This window comes from Sturnira hondurensis, unplaced genomic scaffold (assembly GCF_014824575.4).
Source record: "Sturnira hondurensis isolate 20B ecotype Veracruz unplaced genomic scaffold, ASM1482457v3 Scaffold0015793, whole genome shotgun sequence".
NCBI lineage: Eukaryota > Metazoa > Chordata > Mammalia > Chiroptera > Phyllostomidae > Sturnira > Sturnira hondurensis.
The window spans coordinates 1674630-1697182 of NW_028088424.1; the positions used below are offsets into that span (position 1 = coordinate 1674630).

At 39.5% G+C, this 22553-nt stretch overlaps 2 protein-coding genes across 8 annotated transcripts in view; both read left to right on the forward strand.

Annotated features, from left to right (window-relative positions):
- The window catches only part of BCO2 (beta-carotene oxygenase 2), a 44639-nt gene extending 36338 nt beyond the window's left edge, over positions 1 to 8301 (forward strand). For all 3 annotated transcript variants that reach the window (XM_037065593.1, XM_037065592.1, XM_037065594.1), the window contains 4 exons: positions 1966 to 2103; positions 2702 to 2884; positions 3414 to 3524; positions 5819 to 8301. In XM_037065593.1, coding sequence (XP_036921488.1) covers positions 1966 to 2103; positions 2702 to 2884; positions 3414 to 3524; positions 5819 to 5932 — 546 coding nt within the window. In that variant the 3' untranslated portion in view covers positions 5933 to 8301. The remainder of the gene's footprint in view (positions 1 to 1965; positions 2104 to 2701; positions 2885 to 3413; positions 3525 to 5818) is intronic.
- A 1523-nt stretch (positions 8302 to 9824) lies between these two features.
- PTS (6-pyruvoyltetrahydropterin synthase) lies at positions 9825 to 17384 on the forward strand. Of its 5 annotated transcripts, none has more exons than XR_005069339.1 (6): positions 9825 to 10022; positions 11662 to 11741; positions 13010 to 13032; positions 13416 to 13472; positions 14859 to 14997; positions 15814 to 15874. XR_005069339.1 is itself a non-coding variant. In XM_037065596.1 (6 exons), exons 1-6 carry the CDS (start codon positions 9856 to 9858, stop codon positions 16194 to 16196), a joined length of 522 nt encoding a protein of 173 aa, XP_036921491.1. In that variant the 5' UTR covers positions 9825 to 9855; the 3' UTR covers positions 16197 to 17384. The 5 variants fall into 5 exon arrangements, 4 of the variants coding, with proteins under 4 accessions (XP_036921491.1, XP_036921492.1, XP_036921494.1 ...); XM_037065596.1 differs by lacking the exon at positions 14859 to 14997 and adding an exon at positions 16073 to 17384 and having other exon boundaries at positions 15814 to 15884; XM_037065599.1 differs by lacking the exon at positions 14859 to 14997 and adding an exon at positions 16073 to 16228 and having other exon boundaries at positions 9968 to 10135; positions 15814 to 15884.
- Positions 17385 to 22553: the final 5169 nt, after the last annotated feature.

Below are 22553 nucleotides of genomic sequence, written 5' to 3' on the forward strand. Positions count from 1 at the left end.
TATGGGGACTTATCTTCCTGGCACTGGAAGCTTAGGCTGTGGGGCTTGGTGTGGGGCTGAGACCCCTCACTCCTGAGATATCTCTTCTAATTTTTATCTGCCACATGTGGGTGCGGGACCAGCTCATTAGGCATCACCACCCCTCCTACCAGTGTTGATGTAGTTTCTTCTTTAATTCCATAGTTGTAGGACTTCCTTTCGTTCAGCTCAATTTCTGATGGCCCTGAACGCTGGTTGTTCTATAGAGTAGTTGTAATTTTGATGTGGTTGTGTGAGGAGGTAATCTGTGTTTACCTATGCCACCATCTTGATTGGAAGTCCCCTCTGCCCATTTTTAAATAATTTGTTTTTCTGTATTTTACAATGCATGTAAATCTGCAATGATCTCAAAATAAAAAGTTCACTAACAAAATTTCTTGATTTTTCTCCAGCTGTTTAGCTGTCTTTTCCTAAAAAAAACTTATGTCCTTAGAGGAAAAGTTACCCCCAATGCCTAGTTTATCTCCTCCCAAATTGCCATCTCATGTTTCTTCCCTGCCTTTTTGCTTACCAGTGCCTTCCAACAGCTGTTTTAAACATTTGTCTAGGTGTTCTAGCTGTTCTCAAAGGGATAGTTGATCCATATTATCTAATCTACCATTATTGGAAGTCTCTTTTTTCAGCTATGGTTTTGCAAAAGAAAAATATTTAAATAAATTTAAAAGTAATTTTTTAAAAGCTAACTCTTTATGTAGCTTAAAAATAGCACTAAATTTTTACTCAGTAAAAGTATTTCTGCATGAGATGGAGATAATATGAACTAGGTATATGGGGAGAAATGGAAGCTTGTTCTCCCTCTTACAGTATTTTTTAAAATTAATTTTTAGAAAGAGAACAGAAGGGATTGAGGGAGGGGGAGAGAGAGAAGAAACGTCAATTTGTTGTTCCACTTATTTGTTCATTCATTGGTTACTTCTTGTATGTGCCCTCACTGGGGATTGAACCCACAACCTTGGCTCCATCTTACAATATTTTAAAGGAGAAATATGTACTTAAAGCATTCTTATTGTTGTAAAAATACACTGACTTCATTAGGGTCTCTTGCTTAAACATCATCTCTGCAGAGAGGCTGCATTGGGGGTCCCTAAAACTACCTGTTGATAATTCACCGGGAAGATTCACAGGCATAAAAATCAGCAAAAGGAAAAGGCGCAGGCGGTGAAGTCTGAAGGAAACCAGAGTCCTTGGAAGCATGCATCTGGTTGTCCAGGGCTTTTGCTGGAGATCTACACGTAGACATATATCTCCTACATGGGTAACCTCAGTTACTGAAGTTCCAGACCCACATAGAGAAAGAAGAGGTTCATTATAAATTACATTGCTAGTATAAACTATGCTAGTACAGTGTGGATTAACTAGTACAGTGTGACTCAAGGCATCAGACATGCAAACATGCTCTTACCAGAGAGAAGAGTCCAAGGTGCCAGACAAGGGCCAGACATGAAAACAGGTCTTTCTTGAGAATGTGCAGGGTTTGAGCAACTTAGGCCTGCTGAGTTAACCCTTTTTCACACAGAGGTCTGTCCTGACCAAACCAGAGGAAGGAAGCAGCCCTTGCCACTCTGCAGTCCCTCACCCTGTAGTGTGTTTCTTAATGGCACTTATCACTATTACACCTTGGGCTAATTTAATCATTTGCTAATTTGATACTAATTAAATAACATTTATCATCATTCTTTCTCTACTAGACTGTAAGTTCCATGAGGCCAGAGACTTTGTTTTGTTCACTGCTATATTCCCAGTGTCTAAAACGCTACCTATAGTCGGTATTCAACAGGTATTGGTTGTATAAATGAATGAATGAAAATAACCCTTTATGTAATTACTTAGGAATGCCAATAGTGTGGCCTGGATCTAAATTACTGGGATATGCTGTTATTCTATGAATGACAATTTGCAACCTGTTTATTTCTGTTTCCTGAACAGGTGTATGATTCAGTAGCCAAATCTTTCCCTCGGAGGTTCGTTTTGCCCTTATATGTCAGTTTGAATGCCCCTGAGGGGGAGAACCTCAACCCACTGTCATATTCTTCAGCCAGTGCCGTGAAGGAGGCTGATGGCAAGGTAAGCTATGAACAAACTTTGGACTAAGACTTTGAATTTTAGTGGTGTCTTTTTATTCATTCGCTGTTCTCCACAATGTTTGACTCACAATAAGTTTCATAACATTCATCTGAGGAGGGTAAGGTCCTGGTACATTGCTTGCACAAGAACCACAAAATTCTGGCTGGGAGTGAGCACTGTGTTTACTGATCCCTTTTGTATTTTGAAATAGATAATGCAACACTCTAATGGTTGTAAAATGTTTAAGCATTTGAGTTTGGTATTGACCATCCCTGTCATTTAGATAATGTGTGCTTATCACAGGCAGATCACTGTGCAGCTATCAATGTTTTGGCTTTAGTAAAATAAAAAGCCCACAGTACCTCCTATCGGCTTAGTCACAAAAGCTGATAGTCTTTCCTGAATTCATACACACGATGGAAAGAGGAACAATGTTAAAAATTACATAGAACCTCTGTTTCCAAGCCCTGTTAGAGACACTTACAGGGTATCAGCCCCCACCCACACCCTATACCCCACACCCTGTTCACTGACCTGTACTGAAGAAAGTAAGTGAAAATTGAGCAATCAGTGCAAATTCTTCTGGGATGTTTTTTAGATTTGGTGCTCTTATGAAAATCTACATCCTGAAAATTTAGAAGAGGAAGGAGGTGTTGAATTTCCCCAGATCAACTATGGTCAATTCAGTGGCAAAAAGTATAATTTCTTCTACGGCTGTGGCTTTCGGCATTTGCTGGGGGATTCTCTGATCAAGGTTGACGTGGTGAACAAGACACTGATGGTAATGAAAATTTCTTTTCTTTTACACACCTTTTAAAGATTTGTTCTGCCTTTTTGAATTAATTTGTTTTGTTTAAGGTTGCTTTTGAGATTCTTTAATATTTAAGCAGCTCAGCCATTTACTTTTATTAAGTTGGAGAACCATGGAGTTACATAGGTAGGGGTATGTTCCCTCTAGGGAATCTAAATGAACCACAAGCCCAGAAAAGTAATTCTTTTCTTGGTATTGTTTTGAGAGAAATCATGGGGTGAAGGTTGCTAGCATACCTGTATTTCAGGTTGGTGGGAAATTGTAATTCCACAGACTGTGATGATGATGGAATCTGCAGCTCCGAAAGCTTCCGCTATCTCTACATTCAACCCAGTGAGCCTGATTGAGTTTATTTTATTATTTATTTATTTATTTATTTATACTGCTGTAATATTATGTTGACAGCCAAAGTCATTCGGGAAGGGGAGAAAAAAAAGCTGTTGAAAGTTTCCAGATCATAACTAATTTTCTACCAAATACTGTTTTTTGGGACTTACAGGTTTGGAGAGAAGATGGCTTTTATCCTTCAGAACCTGTTTTTGTTCCAGTACCAGGGACCAGTGAAGAAGATGGTGGGGTTCTTCTTTCTGTGGTGATAACCCCCAACCAGGTAAATGTATTTCCCTGTCACTAGTCAGAAAGAAAAGTAACACTGAGCCTTGTGAGGGTTATGTTTAGTGATGCCATTGATAGTTTACTTTACTTCCCATTGTGCCACCTTCTCTCTTTTCTTCCTCTCCTTACAATTTGTGTGCCCTTTTAATCATAATCCATGCCTTTTTTTGTTTTAAATTTCTATTTATAGAGTTACAATAATCTTGGTTTGCACAAGAATAAATTTCTATTTATAAATAAATAAATAAATTCCTATTTATAGAGTTACAATAATTTCGGTTTGCACAAACTACTTTCATACATTTTATCTTATTTAGTCACCAAAACAACTTTGTGGGATACCATTTACACATGTGGAATTTGTAACTGAAGGAAGTTGAAAGAGAATTGTAATAGATCTCATAGTGGTAAAGCCTGTATTTCAGTTCAGTCTTCTCTCTTCTGGTCTAATATTTATACCACCATCTGTGCTGCCAATTTCGATTGAGTGACCCAAAAGTCTAATGTGGTAAGCCCTGACCTGGTAGCTCAATAATATCTGACTTTTCATGTAGGGCAATCTTGTGGCAAATAGGTTCCCCGAGTACCAGTTTTTCTTAAGATTTTATTTATTAATTTATTTTTAGAGAGAGGGGAAGGGAAGGAGAAAGAGAGGGAGAGAAACAACCATTGGCCTCTTGCACAACCTCCAACCAAGGACCTGGCCTGCAACCCAGGCATGTGCCCTGACCAGGAATCAAATGTGCCATTGTCCTTGTAGGACAATGCCCAACCCACTGAGCCACATCAGTCAGGACTGAGTACCAGTTTTGACCAATTATTAGTGGCTGCCTGGTATGTAGAATTCTAAGCCTTTTAAAGGGTTTGGTGAGAAATGTGCTCTGATCAATCTGTCAGGTCTGCCATGGGCTTAGGAGGGGTCAGTCCTCATCCAGTGGACTTACCACTCTTGTAATTATACTTGGGCAGATCTCAGTTTGCCTGGCAATGCTATATTTGAACAGCTCTAAATCAACACAAATTGGAGGCATTTCTTTCCTTTTTTTTTCACTTTTTTAATTGTTGTTTAAGTACAGTTTTCTCCATTCCCCCGCCTCCCCACAACCCCAGCCATCCCCACTTCCCACTCTTGATCCTACTGTCGTTTGGTTTTGACCATGTGTCCTTTATACATGTTCCTGAAAACCCCTCCCTTCCTTCCTCTCGTTATCCCCTCCTTTCTTTTCTTTTTAAAAAATATCCTCATCCGAGGACATTTTTTTTGTTGCTTTTAGAGGGAAGGAGGGAGAGAGAGAGAGAGAGAGAGAGATCTGTGCAATATCTATGCGAGAGAGTAACATTGATTGTTTGCCTTCTTGTATGAGCTTGACCAGGGCAAGCACCCTGATTGGGGATCAAACTTGCAACCCAGGCATGTGCCCTGACCTAGAATTGGAGCCACAATCTTTCGGTCCATGGGGAGATGCTCCAACCTACCAAGCCACACCAGCCAGGGCTGGAAGCATTTCTAATTTCGAAGAAAGAATTTCTGTGTCTCAGGAAGTTGAAAAGGGGCAGATAAATCCTTAAACTCAAAGAAATCCTATTAAGGTGATTGATATAAACAATGTGATTTTTTCACTCTAGGTATAAACTTCACCCCTAATTTCCTTTCAGTTCAATTCAGCCTTTCAGCAAAAGTTTAGTAAATGGAGAGGCAAGGCAGTATGCTGGGTGCCAGGGATAGACATGAAGATGAATAAGATATGGACTCTCCCTTAGGAATTTTAGAAACTAGGGGAGGAGAGACATATTTATTTTTATTTTTATTTTTTAAAAGATTTTATTTATTTATTTATCTTTAAAGGGGAAGGAGAGAGGGAGAGAAACATCAATGTATGGTTGCCTTTTGTGCGTCCCCTGCTGGTAGTTAGCTTGCAAGGAACCAGCCTGCAATCCAGGCATGTGCCCTGACTGGGAATCAAACCGCAATCATCTGGTTCGCAGGCCCGTGCTCAATCCACTGAGCTACGCCAGCCAGTGTTTATTTTTATTTTTTTAAAGATTTTATTTATTTATCTTAAGAGGGGAAGGGGAGAGGGAGAGGAATATCAATGTATGGTTGCCTCTCATGCGTCCCCTTCTGGGAACTGGTCTGCAACCAAGGCATGTGCCCTGACTGGGAATTGAACTGCAATCCTTTTATTCGCAGGCTCACACTCAGTGTACTGAGCTACTCCAGCCAGGGCGAGAGACATATTTTTCATAGGAAAAAAAGGCTAACTTTCAGTATTGTTTTTTCTTTTCTAGAATAAAAGCAATTTCCTCCTAGTCTTGGATGCCAAGAACTTTGATGAACTGGGCCGAGCAGAGGTGCCTGTGCAAATGCCATACGGGTTTCATGGCACCTTCGTCCCCATGTGATGGAAGAAGCACAGGGTTTGGGAACTAGGTTTAAAATGAGTGTGCTCTGTCCAAAAGAGAGACCACAAAGACCACCTTACATTCCAAACCATAAATGTCTGGTTTTTAAATTTCTGTTAAAAACAGAATATAGGAGATAATTATAGCTTTATATTTCTTAGGGCATTTTCTTGAAGACATTAAGCAAGTGGTGATACACCCTCTTGAAGAGGGTTTTAAATTTGTATTTATTGGATATATCTTCTTCTAGGTAACAAGAATACATGAAAGAAAAACTAGAAGTGGGTCATTACCACAACAGATAGGTGGGTGACAGAGGTCCTCACACTTGGAAGAAGAAATACAAATAATTGTAGATGGTAGAGTATGAGTATAGTTCTGAAAATCGCCTGGTTTTTTTCTATCACAGCCTGCCTGTGACCACTGGTCCTTGGGTCCTCCCAGAGGACGGGAAGCCAGCTGTGTCATGCTCAATGGCTTCTTTTATACTAGCTGTTTCTCTGCAGCTGTGAAGCAGCCACCACCATCACCTACCCTGCCCTCAACTCAGCCTTGGCAGAGTGTTGTTTTGAAGGACTCCGCTAAAATCTGGCATTTCTTCTAATCTCTGGGTATATACCATATTTTGCCATGTATAATGGGCAGTTTTTGCCCAAATTTTTGAGGTGAAAATGAGGATGCTGATTATACATGGGTATAATGATTACAAACCATGGGCAGGATAATGAGTATAATAATCCTGTGTATAATGGGCACAAACCCATAGGTATGCATTATACACAACAAGATATGGTAGTTCTTCAGATTCATGAAAAATCGGTGCTTCTTCTTTTAGTTAGGCAACAGGTGGCACCAGAGACCATTTAATCGTTACATTTCTACCCCCCCCCCCACACACTGGTTTTCACTAATAGTACAAGTCAGCCTAGCTCTGTCACTTCACCCACACTCTTGACAACACCCTCCAAATCCCTTGTTCTCTTTTCCTTCAGTTATACTCCTTCCCTCCACGGAATTCCAGTCCCGGGCCAGTTAAACCTTCCATGCTCCTTCTGCATGTTGTGTATTGCTGTAGAACACACCCAACATGTCTTTCGGGAGCAAATGTGAATTCATGATTAGGTCACTGCACACAGTGCTGGACCATTATAGTTTCTTCTCAAATTCTTTAAGAGTTTTTGTAAACATCACAAACCCTACCTCTTTAGTGAAGTGTTCCACACAGACAGATGCCACATATGAAGGTTTACATCGTGACAGTAAAGTAAAAATTCTAAGTTTTGTGCTTGGGTTAGTGAGACACAGAACAATGGCAGGTACACAATGGCATGAAGATGCCTAAACAGAACTAATATATCAGACTTGGGAGCATAAAGGCTGAGGTAATCATAAGAACATAAATCTCCTGATATCTCACAAATGTCCTCAAGAAGGCATGGTACTCCCCCAGAGAAAACAGGGAGGTTTGATCTTACCTGGGTCTGGAGGGTGAAGGAAACTAGTGGACATCTGGGAATTACACAGATCTGATCATGTGTTTCCTCTATTTATAAACCTTTACTCTATCCTACTACATGGGGAGTGAGGTTCAGACATATAAAGGTTAGTAATGCAATCATAAGATTTTCACCCAAGGATGCCTGAATTCTGCCTTAGCCCTGCAATCTATGAGGTTCTTGAAGACAAAAAGGGATCAATGCTATTTTATAATCTAAGTGCATATGCTTAGTAACCCAATGCAGAAAGTTTTGGTAAAACTGAGTGAGCATATAACTAAGGCTCAAAGCCTAAGCAGGCCCTCTTCCTCTTCCTAAGCCCAACTCATCATTGGCCAGTGTGCAGACACTCAAGGGATCTGCGGTCCACAGTGAGGGGAAAAGGAATTAGGGTCCACCCTAGTGACCTTGTCTTAACTAATTGTATCTGCAAAGACCCCATTTCCACTATTTTCAAATAAAGTTATATTGTGAGGTACTGGGGGTTTGAATTTTAATATACTCATTTTGGGGGGTATAACTCAACTCATGATGAGATCACTGAGGGTGAATTTAGTGAGTACCTTTAATATATAATTAGCTTTAATAAAAAAGTTTTAGAGCAAGAACTGCAAATTCAGCGACATATTTTAGCAAAGTGAATAGGTAAAATAATTTCTCAGAAATTTCTTCTATTTCTTACCTTTTATTTTATTTTGATTTTTTAAAACTGTTTTTCTGGAATGAGTATGGTGTTTGTGTAACCACTGACTATTTGAGAATCTCCGATGTAATCAATGCCCAGGAAATACTGTTTATAACATTCACTTATCTGGGCCTGTACTTTTCTATCTGTAAAGATAGTTTCTATATTAAATAAATCTCTGCAGTTTATAATTCTTTGAAGTTCTTTCTTTACAGCACAAAGGAGAGATGAGAAACATTTGTTTTAAAGATTTTATTTATTGACCTTTAGAGAGAGAAGAAGGGAGGAAGAAAGTAAGAAACATCAGAATGCAAGAGATACATTGACTGGTTGACTCTCACACCCTCAGTCTGGGACCTGGACCTGCAATCCAGGCATGTGCTCTGACTGGGAGTCAAAACAGGCGACCTTTCAGTTCATAGGCTGGTGCCCAATCCATTGAGCCACACTGGCTGGTGTTCAATCCACTGAAAAATGTGTGAAGAATGTTTGCTACATAACATATAAATAATTTAATGCATAACAAACAATATATAGCTGGAGACCTGAGATATTTGAGAGAAATTGGCTGTGGGGCTTATATTTCTACCACACCCATGATTTCATCTATCCTTCCCAGTGCCTACAACAGTTCCGGCCTCACAGTAGATATTCAGAAAATATTTAATGAAAACATGAATGGACGCAAGAGGTGACATGGTACTGGTGCTGCTTGGTTGTGTGGATATTCCTTATGAAAGGGTGTGAGTAAACAAGACCCTTTCATTCTGGAGGTACCTACATTTGACATAGAACTGCAAAAGTATATGTGTTCACTTGTGCATGTAACCACATTATGCCAACCCAGAGTGATAAGTGATTTCATGCATGCGTGTGCATGAGGACAGCTTGAGAATTTTCCTTAGTAAGAATCTTTATACACAGTCCAAAGATAGTATCATCTCTGAAAGCCACGTAGTCCACCACTTGCCCTGGAATTCCTGCTCCTTTTACGCTAAGAAGGCTGGCACTTGGGTTTTTCTGAGTAACCAGCTACTGGAGGTTTCTATTGTAATCCAGGGCTTTCTAAAAGTGAATGGGAGGAGCGCCTCACAGAAGTTCCTCTGGGACCCAAAGTATACCCGGAGAGACGTGACCTCAGGCTAAACAAATAAAAATCGACATTAAAACCAAAAGAACCTATGCACTCCGATGTTCATAGCAGCACAATTCACGATAGCCAAGAGTCGGAAGCAACCTAGATGCCCATCGGTAAATGACTGGATCAAAAAACTATGGTACATTTACACAATGGAATTCTATGCCACAGAAAGGAAGAAGGCACTCCCACCCTTTGCAACAGCATGGATGGAACTGGAAAGCATTATGCTGAGCAAAATAAGCCAGGTGGTGAAAGACAAATACCATATGATCTCACCGTTAACAGGAATCTAAACAAAACAAACAAGCAAGCAAAATATGACCAATGACACTCAAATACGGAACAGGCTGACAGGGTCCAGAGGGGAGAGAATCATAGGGGAAAAGGGGATGGACTCACATGAATAAGTAGAAAGGACACATGGACAATAACTAAGGGTGGGGGGCGGAAAGGGGAGGGAGGCGGGGAGCATGGGGCGGGGGCTGGGCAGGGTTGGGAATATAAGACAGAAAGCTGTACTTGAACAAGAATTAAATAGAATATAAAAATAAAAAAATAAAGCCCTACTCATTTGATCGCTTCTAAGCATGCCCACCCCCACATGAGTTTTGGCTATCCTGAGATCCCATTCTACCATAAGCCACGCCTGTTACCTCCTCCACGCCGGCAGAGGGAGCCCAGCCACGGGAGTAGCGGACTGCGCAGCCGCAGGGAAGCTCCGCCTACCGCAGACTCAACTGCACACCCCGCCGCCCGCAAAGAGAGGAGGTACGGGCCGCGCGCGCGGGCTGGCAAGAAATGAGTACTGCCGTCTCCGGCCGTCGACGCACGGCGCGAGTCTCTCGCTTGGTCTCCTTCAGCGCGACCCACCGGCTCCACTGGTGGGTTGTGCCCACAGCGTCAATGGTGGGGGCGGGGCCCGGCGTGAGAGGGGCAGGTGTGCGTACCGACGCGACGCCGGGGCGGGGCGCGCCCTCTGTTGTCGTAATGGCCGCCAGCCTTCAGTTGGCTACGCCATAACGTGACTACTGGAGTACCGGGGTCCGGAAAAGGCCGTGAGCGAGCTTTGTAGCCCGAGCCGATTGCGGAGTAAGATGGTTCTTTCCGCTGGCTCTGTGACCTGATGCAAATTCATTGTCCCTCATGTTCCCCTCATTATCTCAGAGGGTTGCTGTAACGTTCACAGGAGTTAAATTTGCCCAGATTACACAGTGCCACGCACATGGTAAACAGTAAGTGGTAGCTAATACTACATGCCAAGAGCTACTGGAACCAATATAATTACAACATGCCAAGTTTCATCCCCCTTTTACCGAAGATACCATGAATGCAGATGTTCGCTTTTCCTAAGGCAGCCTGGGAGCAAGCAGCACGGTTGGAATTTGAACCCAGAACACTGAATCTTTTATGGCGCTAAAGAAGTTCTGACTTCTTTGACTCTGAGGAGAGTTTTGCCACTCATTAGTAAGTTCCACTCCCCGAGCATCCGCTTACTTGGCTGTGAAATAAGGATAATGTATTTCTTGCGTGCTTGTCGGGTCTTTGCTAGCTAACAGGATGCAGCAATGTTCAGCACGCACCTGTCACTGCTTCTGAGTCGAGTGTACAATCTAGTCAATGTTGTGGAACGTATCGTGAAATAGTTTTGTGCAAAAGCTGTGTAAACTGTAGCACTCCACACGTAAGACGTGCAGGAGCAAGAGAAGGTGAGGGAAATAATAAAGAGGGTCTCAGAAAGAAAAGGGTTGTATAACAAAGCTTGAATGTATGACGGTAGTAAGGACTTGTTAAAGATGTAAAAATTGGACAGATACGGATATAAATATCCCTTAAGCAAAGAGTTCTCTGCCTAGAACAACAAATTGAGTATTGAAAATTTTAAAATTTCCCTTATTTGCATGCCCCTCAGTGGATTGGTGAAGTTATCAGTAGGCAGTAGTTGAGGCATAACAAAGCAAGATTGTTAAAGAAGAGACTAATAATAGGTCATGTAATTATTTTTCAGGAGCAATGGGGTTTTAAGCCACTGAAGGATAAGGATCTTTTGTTTATCATTCAGCTGTGCCTAATATGTAGTAGATACTCAGTAAATGTTTGTTGAATTGAACAATGGAAAGACCTGGAGCAGATCAGTTTTTGGAGTCTTGCTGTGGAACAAGAGGGTTGAGTTTATGCTAATTTGTGTAGTAAAGTAGTCTAATTAGGGAGCATACAGTGTTTCCTGGCATAAAGCTGAATAATGAAATCCAGTTGATTTATGATTCTCCATGTGGTGAGCTAAAGTATTAATAATTTCTGAACCGTTTCAAAGGCTAGAACAAATAGTAAATGTAGGGGACAGAGGGTGTTTGAACTGGTGTCATGTTGACTTTGATTTTTTTTTGTTTTGTTTTTTTTCCCTGATCAGCACATCTCTGAGTAATGAAGAAAACTTAAAACTGTTTGGAAAATGTAACAATCCAAATGGTCATGGGCACAATTACAAAGGTGAGAGGAAAACGGATGCAATTTTAGCCCTTTCGATAGGAGTAGAAGAATATTTAGCAAATATCTTAATGAGTAAAAAGTCTTATGGACAGAACAGTAATGCTTTGAGCCATGAATGAGAAGTTAAATGGAAGTTCAAAATGAAAACAGCTGTTGCCTTCGTTTCATGTGCCTTAACTTTTACCTCGCAATTAGTTGTCTGCTCTGTTACAGATAGTCCAAAACAATGAGTGGTTTAGAATTTTTTTTCTTTGGCCTCAGTGTACATGAGATTCTTTTGACACCATGTTTCATTCTAATTAGGTGTTGCTGAGGCTTATGTTAAAATTAGGTTATATTCTTTGGTTAAGCTTGACTGACAAAAGGGGAATATTGGCTAGGAATATGCTGTATGGTAGGAAGATAGGTTGGGTCTAAAGCTTTGCCATCAGTGTTCCCAGAAAGAAATTAATTTATGCAAGAATAAGAGAGCTGATTCTTTGAGATATAGCTGGTGTCTCAAAAAAACAGGTACATAAGCCGTCGAGTATCACAGCATATGGTACGGTGGAGGAAAGTCCAGGAAAAGTGTTAGAAGATCAGGATTTGTAGTTTAGTTGCTGCTGTTTACTTGATCTATTAAATGATACCTCTCATTCTTAGTTTGTTCAATTATATTATATCCCATGGTGTTTGTATGGAGCTGAAAAAATATAAATGTTATTAATTTGTAAAGCATTCTGGTTATGAAGATTTTTCAAATGCTTCATACAAGTACTTGTTAATTTACAAAGCATTACTGTAAACTGTGTACATTCATCTAAGTAAAGGGATAGAGTTTTAGCTTCCCCCCAACCCCAAAAGAGTTTTAGGTTCAGTGGTAGTTTTGTTTGCTTAGAAAGGTACTGCCCCACACATCAGTCCAGACCGATGTGTGGCTGGACTTCTTCCTGTACATTTTCTACTTTTACAGACAGTGATTGAGCAGCATCTTGATCCTACCTTATGGAGATTCCCAACTAGTACATCAGCATTATAAGCAGAATTATACAGTCTTGGCTTTGGCTAAGCTTCTCTGCTTAGCTAAAGGTCCTGCTAAGCTGCTCTGTCTTGTTTGACTTTTGCTTTGGTTGATAAAAGATCTTAACCAAGAGAACAGATGTTTTGGGGGAAATGTAAATATAGCTTTGCGGGGCAGAGATCTAATAGTTTATGTTGCTAACTTGTGCTTGGGTGTTAATCTGTTGAAAGTCATATTGATTTTTGGTATTTTGTTTTCTTTCCCATAGTTGTGGTGACAGTACATGGAGAGGTATGTGCTGAATATATCTGGGTGGTTTGTACAGATTGCTGGGCCCTTTCTGCCAACATGATAGATTCTATGTTGAAAAATTCTGCTCAAGTCAGTATTGCTTCATTGTTGTCCTTTGTCTATGTGAGCTGCTGCCATTCCAGGCCTTTCCTCTCCCAAAACGCCATCTTCAATGTGCTGTATGTGGTGAACAGGTAGGAGAGCAGTACAGGTGAAAGGATGCCTGGAGCGTTTGGTGCTCTCATGTTGAGATTGATGATTTTGTTGGGGATGAAGGCAAATGTGGGCACAATTTCTGCATATTGTATAGCCTTTACTAATTTAGCAGAGGTTTAACTATGATGAGCATATTGTAATAATACTCACCTTTGTTTATACTTTAGATTGATCCTGTTACAGGAATGGTTATGAATTTGACTGAACTCAAAGGGTATATGGAGGTAATGGCATATTTGGTGCTTATTATGTACTGTCTTCTAAGTATAACATTTGATGGTTCCCTTTGCACTTTCTCAACCAAGGATTTCCAGAGGTTCCATGATGGTGTGAGTGGAATTGGGCGTGGGATTAGGGGAGTAGTTGGGGAACTCTTTCATGTTTTTCTAATGGTGTTTGGATTACTTGATGGAAATTAGTCACAGTTGTATTAACAATTACGGGAATAAATGTAGCTTGCTCATCTTGTATTGCTTGTTGGCATACCCTGATTTTTCCTGTATTTAACAAATTCTTCTGTTCTCTCAAATAGAGCTTTCTTCTTGAAGCTTTTTTTTCTCTGAATTTTCCTTATGCCTTTGATCATAGATTTTAACACTATCCTGTTTTATTCACTCTAGTGTTATTATAAAGTCAGTGGGGCAGTTCATCATAAGGATAACACAAAATAATGTGTTCAGCAAAGACTTACTGATTGTATCATTTAATTCTCTCATTGTAAGAGACCTTTGATGATATCTAAGCCAATTTATTTATGCCCTAGATTGAGATGTGCTTAACAGTTAGCTGACTTTCCCTAGGGCATATAGTTAATCCTTTAGAAAGGTGAGAGTAGAGTTCCTTCAGCTTGGTTGGTATTATGACATCATTTTACCTGTTTATTTAGTTCTTTGCTTCAGGTCTGTTTCTTTCTTCTGTTCTTAAATTTAGCATTTGTTTCATAAAATGCTGTTACTGATTGTCATTACTTCTTTCACATTACTTATCGTCCACATATTCAAGTTAGTCTTTTTGCATCAGCGTTTGAGCCAAGTACTAAGAATGCAGAGATGAATGAGACTTAGAGCCCGTACACACGGAGTGCTCATATTATTTTTTTTCTAGAAAGTAAAGAATAAGTTCTCACAGGGTGAAGGAATTGAGAAGTACAGATTGGTAGTTACAGAATAGTCATGGGAATGTGGGGATGTAAAGCACAGGAAATATGGTCAATATTACTACAGTAACTATGTATGGTGCCAAGTGGGTACTGAGAATATTGGGGGCACACTTTGTAAAGTATATGATTGTCTAACCACTACACTGTATATCTGAAACCAATTTTAAAATAATATTGAATGTAAAGTGTAAGTGAAAACATTTTGTGAATAAGTTAACAAATGGAAAAAACTAAGTTCTCAGTAAGTTGGTTGAATAGATGAATAAGAATGAGTATATGAACAAAAAGCACTGTGCTCAAAGTACTTTTGGAAAGCTGTAAAGACAGTTTTTGCATTTATTTGGGTCATAAACTACATAATCACAGAGTGTTATTCAATAATGCAAGACAACAATATGAGAAATATGAGATATACCAAGCAAGCAATACGATAAAATACATCTTTGTACAGCACTTTGAAGAACACTACACATTCCCATCAGTAAAAGTGACTCTTCATGGCATACAGTTAAGTTGAAAAGAGCCCCGTTGAGGAGGCTTCAATGGAAAAGTTGGGACTTGAACTGGAATTGAAGATAAAACAAAGATAGGTATTTTATTGATATCCATGTGGATATCATATGATCTATTTTAAAGTTTGTTTGGTTTAGGACCTGTTATTCTTATGATTATGGTTTTGCTCAAAAATGATTGCTATTTTTATTATTAATATACCTTTGTTGGACCATACTATATGGAAAATTAGATTGCTTAGATTTTGTACAATCTGGCTAAAAGTAAATACCTAGAAAATACTTAGTTTTGTACAAGTTAGGTAAAAACTTAGAATTAAGGCAATAACAATTCTTGCCCATTCATATGGGAACACATTTGTTAATATATGTGAGCATTAGGAAATAATAGCATTTATGTTTTCTATTTTTTCTTCTAAGAGTTCAAGGTTATTCTTAAATTACTCCTTATAGGGCAAATTTAGAACTATTAACATAATTTCAGTTTTAGTCTCCTTTATAAAATGTGGTACTCATTGAATCTTTGACATTGTGGCCTTGTCTTGAAGGTGAGAGTGTTATGGAAAAGTATTTCTGGTAATTTTTTGGACAGAATACAGGACATGGTAAATTGAATTCTAAATCACAGTGACTTGTTGTGAGAAAGCTCCAGTGGATTCTCTACTTCTTGGTTTTTTAATCTCTTTGCATTCAATAATTAGGATAACCAGTCATTATGGAGAACTTACTTTATTTCACAATTTTAAGCTTTCTGAAAATGCTTTGTAAGACACAGATAAAATACTTAAATGTATTGAGTTAGTAGGTCAGTGATAAGGTTTAGAGGCAAAGGTAGAACACTTTGGAATTTGAGTCATAAATGGAATTGATGTTTTGCCTTTGTTTTGCCTATAGGAGGCGATTATGAAGCCCCTTGATCATAAGAATCTGGATCTAGATGTGCCATACTTTGCAGATGTTGTAAGGTGGGTGTGACTATTTTACCTAATATATAGTAAAAAAGAAGAATTGATTTTAACATTTTATCTAATTATTTCTTGGTTTCTAAAGTTTGTTTAATGACACCTTTTTAAAAATAGAATTTCTGTTCTCTGAAAATATTAAACATGACATTTTATTTATTAGTCTTTTGATCTTTCCTTTTCTTCTACAGCACGACAGAAAATGTAGCCGTATATATCTGGGAAAATCTCCAGAAATTTCTTCCTGTGGGAGTTCTTTATAAAGTAAAAGTGTACGAAACTGACAACAATATGGTGGCCTATAAAGGAGAATAGCCTTTAGGGGTGAATACTAGAGGAAAATTTAATTTCTTTCCAGATTTGAAAAATGTCTTTATCTCCTTGGGCTATTAAGAAGTTATCACACAATTATTGCACTTCCACATTGTATTCTGGAGTGCCTCACTTACTGAAATCATTGTGAGTAAAACTTGTTTATATTCAAATATATTTTAAAACCAAATATGTAATTTATCCTGAGTATTGTTTAGAGAGTCTATTTTGTATAGATTAAAAATCACTTCATTTCAGCCCTGACCGGTGTGTGGCTTGGTTGGACATTCTCCCACAAAGGAAAAGGTCACCAATTCTATTCCAGTCAGGACACATGCTGGTGTTGTGTGTTTGGTTCTGGTTGGGGTGCATATGAGAGACAACTGACTGATCAGTGTTTGTCTTCCTCTCTTTCTCCCAGCCTCCTCTCTCTCTAATAATTAAAAAAAAAAGTCACTTCATTTCAGCAAAATGTTTTGGTGTAGAACTGTTTGAATGAAGAAACAATCTATTTTTGTTTTTCCATTACCTCATCTTTAGTATTCATTGTTTTTCTGTTCTAATATAAATAGCAGAGGTGTTTATAAGACTTATAATAGGTGAATCTTCTAAAAAATTAAAAGGTGTAACCACAAAGTCTGCAAACAGATTTCTTAATAGATTGAACTCTTTGATTACTTCTTTTAAGAAGTCAGGCACAAATTCATTCAATGAAAATTAGAAACACCAATCATATGAAACAATCAGTACATTGTGGATGGATGTACAGGATTAATGGAAATGCTACTTCAGTGCACATTGTTCATTGCAGTTTTGCATAGCTTATTATTGAAATATGCCTTCCTAGTGAGGAATAGCACATTGAACATCTCATAGAATATCAGTAAACTTATTATTATGGATATTTGTTTATGTTTCCAAACTTTATGGCGTCATGAACAATTTTAACTCAGAAGACAAAGCAGGGACCACAAATCCCCTTGTTGTTACTATCATGTTAATTATCCACTGTAAACTCGCCTATACCCACCTTTGTAAAAGAAGTGTGTGTCTTTGTTTCACTTTTTATCCATTCCCAGAGATCTCCCTGCTTTGATTTCTCCCTCCTAATGCATCAGCAGTGAATTTCATGTAACCCCATTATGCCTCCTCCTTTGATTGTAATATATAAAATAAAGTGCAAAACTGTCATTTTCTGGAGCATTTTCTCAATTTGTTGGGATTTTGTTTTCAGCCAATTGTCAGTTTAACTCGAATTCATAAAAATTCTTATGAGTTTGGATGTTTCTAGATAAATATAAATCTTTGAAGCATGATACTTGAAATTAAAACCAACTCCAAGGTGAAATGTTAAGAAAAAATTATATTGACTATATCACTGTGAACAGAATGACCAGAATTCAGCAGTAGTTTGTATTGTCTTAGTTTATGTAATCACCATCACTGGGTTATAAAAATGGCCAGAATAATATCAGCTGAGATATAGCCCTTATATGTGATCACTAATAGACTAGACCCATAATAAGTGTCCATTTTGTTTTTTAAACTCCAGACTTTCACATTTGTCCTGGAAATGGAATTATCTTAAAGATGGGAAACAGATTGTGTTCATTTTGCTTTTGTTATGTCTGGTATTTCTAGCCTCCCTTGCACATACAAAAATCATTGTTAGTTTCACACAATTTAACTTTACAGCAAGACTCTGTTGCAAGACACTGTTGGAAAATGTCCCAGATAAACACTGTGCCCACATAGCTGTAGAAAGAACTGCTTATCACCGCAAAAGAAAAGCAGGGGAAGGTGGTTTGTGCGCTGGTGGATTTTTAAGCAGCAGTTTTGCTTTCAAGTAGCTCTGCAGTTGGTTTGTGTCCCTCAAAAATCCACCCACCCTCTCCCACGAGTGTTGCTCAGTCACCACTGAGACAGGAGTACTATTAGCATATAAAAAGAGAATTAGAACACTGCTTTTCTTTCCTTTTCCCTTTTCTGTTATTGTTTGCTAAAGAAATGGTACCCCAGCCTTTTATTCTTAAAGATGCCCAAGAAACAAGTCTTTGGTACCTCAGCCTACGTTCACCTTCAGCCAGCCAGTTTACTAGTCAATAAAAATTCCCCATTTAGTATGATAAGTATGAACTAAATTGAAAAACCCTTCTCATTTTTCACAAATATCTTAATATGAGCACTGTGGCCAATAACAACCTGAAGAAATAGAAAGACTAGTTTTATCTTTTACCTTCAAAGTATTTGCCCGCAGACAGAGCCATAGATGGGTAGTGGGGTATCTCAGGGGCATCCCAACCTTAACATTTCCAAAGTGAATTTCTGATTTCTCCTTCAAAATGTATTCTTCACCAATCTTCCCTAAAAATGCCACTACCATCCATTTATTTTTTCAAGCCAGAAACCTAGGAGTTAGTCTTGATTCTCACCTCTTACATCTAATCTATCGAAGTTACAGGTTTTACCTTTAACATATATAATGATTTTGTCTGTATCTCCAATGCTAGCACCCCAGTCCAACTGCCAGCATTTCTTGCCTGGGTTACTCACATGGCCTCCTAACTGATCTGCTTTCCCTGTGGTTCTCTCCTGCACTCCTTTCACCAACACTCCTCTCCCTACCATGTACTCCTTGAAAGCTTCCTCTTGCTTTTAAAATATAATCCAAACTTCCCACTAGCCTTCCAAGCTCTGTATGAACCATTCTCCCCAGCCTGAAGCTGTTCACTGTGTTTTGGTCACATTGGCTATTTCTCAGGTCCTAAGGCACATCAATTTCTTTCCTTCCTCAAGATCTTTGCATTTTCTGCCTGTTAACAAAAATCTTTAAGGCTGAAAGTGGCCCTGACAGAAGGGGTTTATTGAGCCTCATCCTAGCAGAAAAGGACCAGGTCCTGGGGCACGCAGTGTAAACCAGCAGCAGCAGCAGGGTAAGCTGGAGACTACAGACGTGTCGCCATCCTAGGGTTGATGGGCCTTTTTCATACAGTGAGTTTGGGGAAGAAGTAAGTTGTTTTTTTAAGAAGTTACATTGGCTATAGATAAACAGGGCAGGAAAAAATGAAGGGGAGAAAGTTTGGGGATAGTGGATAGTCCATGAGGAAAAAGTATCTGATGCTTTCCTGAATTGGCTGTGGGCAACAGTATGGGAGGTTCATGGGTAGGCAGGGTGTGGTTGGTGGTAGGCTGACCTTTCTAGGTAGCTGCCTGGAACTTCATGCAGAGTTTTAACATACATTCAGGAATGTGAGTACTCATTGGTTTCGGTCTGCTCTAGTTCACTGGTTAATCTTCCTTGTCTCTTCCTCTAGTTTGTTATAATTTAACATAGGACATCTTAAAGTTTTTCTCTTGTCATGCTCTTCGGTTTAGAATGCTGCCCCTGTCCTGTACCCTTCCTGTTCATAAGACCTATCAGTCTTCAGATCCCAGCCTAAATATCGCCCTTTTGATTACCCAGTATAGGTAGAAACTGTCTGTTATTTTCTATCAATAATATCTATATACTCCCTTATCTTGCAGTTTTAAAATTAGATATGTATTTCTCATTTATTTGCTACTTACTGTCTGTGCCACTTGACAAGGATGTCAGGTTCATGAAGGCTTGTCTACCTTATTCACCCTTTTTGCCTCAGGACTTAGTTCAGTGCCTGCTGCATAGCAGATGCTGAATAATTAGGTAGTGAATGAGTGAGAGTGCCTTCCATCCCTAAGGAACATGTTGAACCTGGCTTGGTAACATTTTTTGAGATTTAATACCAAACTTTCAAACATACTTCAGAAAGCGGTTTAGTTATTTATGTGCTTGAGTTTAGATAACAACCACAACATAAAATAAATCCGCCAAGTATTCCTCCAACCTGTGAATCTGGCTAACTATTGTCCTGGAAATTTTCCGTTTCCATTTGTGGGTAAAATTTATTTTAGTTCCTAACTAGCGACTAATTTAACTAAAGATAAACTAGAATTCTCAATCAAGGATCTTCCAGTAAACCGCTGTCCTCAAGACCACACTGTAATTTGTTAGCAGCCCAGACACAGGGCTCATTGACAGGGTTGGTTCATAATTGTTGTCCTAGCCTGTGGGGAATAGGTTTAACTCAGCCAGAGAGGGTCTCAGCTTGTCGTGCAGAGAATGCTTTTTTAAAAAAATTATATTTTATTGATTATGCTGTTACAGTTGTTTCAGTTTATTCTCCTTTGCCCCCCTCCCCCCAGCACCTGTACTCCCTCAGGCAATCTCTGCACTGTTGTTCATGTCTATGGGGTCCAGATGCTCTTTGGTTACTCCATTTCCTACACCATAATTTATGTCCCTGTGGTTATTCTGTAACTACCTATTTGTACTTCTTAATCCCCTTACCTCTTCACCCATTCCCTTATACCCCCTTCCATCTGGCAACCATCAAAATGCTTTCCTTATCCATGATTCTGTCTCTCTTCTTGTTTGCTTAGTTAGTTTGGTTTTTTTTAGATTCAATTGTTGATAGGTATTTATTGCCATTTTATTGTTTATAATTTGTATCTTTTTCTTAAATAAGTCCCTTTAACATTTCATATAATAATGGTTTGGTGATGAACTCCTTTAGCTTTTTCTTGTTTGGGAAGCTCTTTATCTGTCCTTTGATCCTAAATGATAGCTCTGCTGGGTAGGGTAGAGTAATCTTAGCTATAGGTTTTTGCTTTTCATGGCTTTGAATATTTCTTGCCAGTCCCTTCTGGCCTGCAAAGTTTCTTTTGAGAAATCAGTTGGCAGTCTTTTGGGGACTACCCTGTAGGTGACTAACTTCTTCTCTCTTGCTGCTTTTAAAATTCTGTCTTTGTCTTTAAGCTTTGACATTTTAATTATGATGTGTCTTGTTGTGGGCCTCTTTGGATTCAACTGGTTTGGGATGCTCTGTGCTTCCTTCACCAAATTAGGGGAGTTTTCTTTCCTACATTTCTTTCATTTCCTGTATTTTTCCAAATATAATTCCAATTTCTTACTCTTTCTCTTCTCCTTCTGGCTCCCCTATAATGCAAATATTGGAATGCTTGAAGGTGTCCTAGAGGCTGCTTACACTATCCTCTTTTTTTTCTGATTTTTTTTTTGTTTTTATAATTGGTTGTTTTTTGCTTCCTTATGTTCCAAATCATTGATTTGATTCTTGGCTTCATTCATTCTACTGTTCATTCCCTGTAAATTGTCCGTTATTTCAATTAATGTGTCCTTCATTTCTGACTGGATCTTTTTTATGCTGGTGAGATCCTCACTAGGTTCCTTGAGCATCTTTATAACCAGTGTTTTGAACTCTGCGTCTGACAGGTTGCTTATCTCCATTTTGTCTAGTTCTTTTCTGGAGTTTTGATCTGTTTTTTCATTTGAGCCATGTTCATTTGTCTCCTCAGTTTGGCAGCCTCCTTGTGTTTGTTTCTATGTATTAGGTAAAGCTGCTATGACTCCCTGTCATTGGTAGCACAGCCTAATATAGTAGGTGTCCTGTATAGTTCAGAGGCACAGCCTCCCCTACCCCCCAACCTGGGTACTCAAGGTATGCCCTTTGTGTTAGCTGAGTACACCTGCCTCTTGTAGTTGAGCCTTGGTTGCTGTTGGCAGATCAATGGGAGGGATTAACCCAGGCCAGTCAGTTGCAAGGTTTGGCTGTGACTACTGACCATTACCTTCCACCCTCCATGGAGGATCAGCTGTGCCATGGCAGAGTGGTGGTGCTCTGACGTGGTCTGTAGCTGTCCACTGCGTACATTGGGCCTGGTGTTTCCTGGGTGGTACAGGCCAAGGTCAGCCCTGACCTGTTTTTTGCCAGAGGCCATGCTGCCTGAGCTATAAAGTTGCCTGAGCTATAAAGTAATGGCTGTTACTTGTGCTGGGCATTCCTAGGCACAGCCGAGCTGTGAATCTAGGCTGGCGCTGCTAGAATGGGGCTTGTGGACACTTAGCAAGAGGTACAGGGGTTGGGGGATCACTGAGGCTGGCTGTTGATTGTTCGAGAGGATTTAGGAAGTTGTGAAGTTTGAGCCAAACCATCCATTCATACAGAAAAGCCACTGCCAATAGTGGATGGAACAGAACTTCGGGATTTCCAGAGCAGGGCAAACAGTGTGAGCCAGGTTGATGGAGTCTCAGCTGTGGCCTGCGGGCTCTATGGCTTTGTGTGAGGAGGGTTCAGAAAAGGGAAAATGGCCTCTACCCACCTCTATGTCTGGGAGAAAGCTGTCCCCCAGCTCTTGCTGTGATGCCAGACACTTCAGTTCCTCCCTGTATGCCACTGGTGCCTTTTAAGCTGCTACCCCAGTGCTAGAGATTAGAGGTAGTGATTTGGTAAGTGTTGGTTCTTTAAAAGGATGTGCTTGGGACCC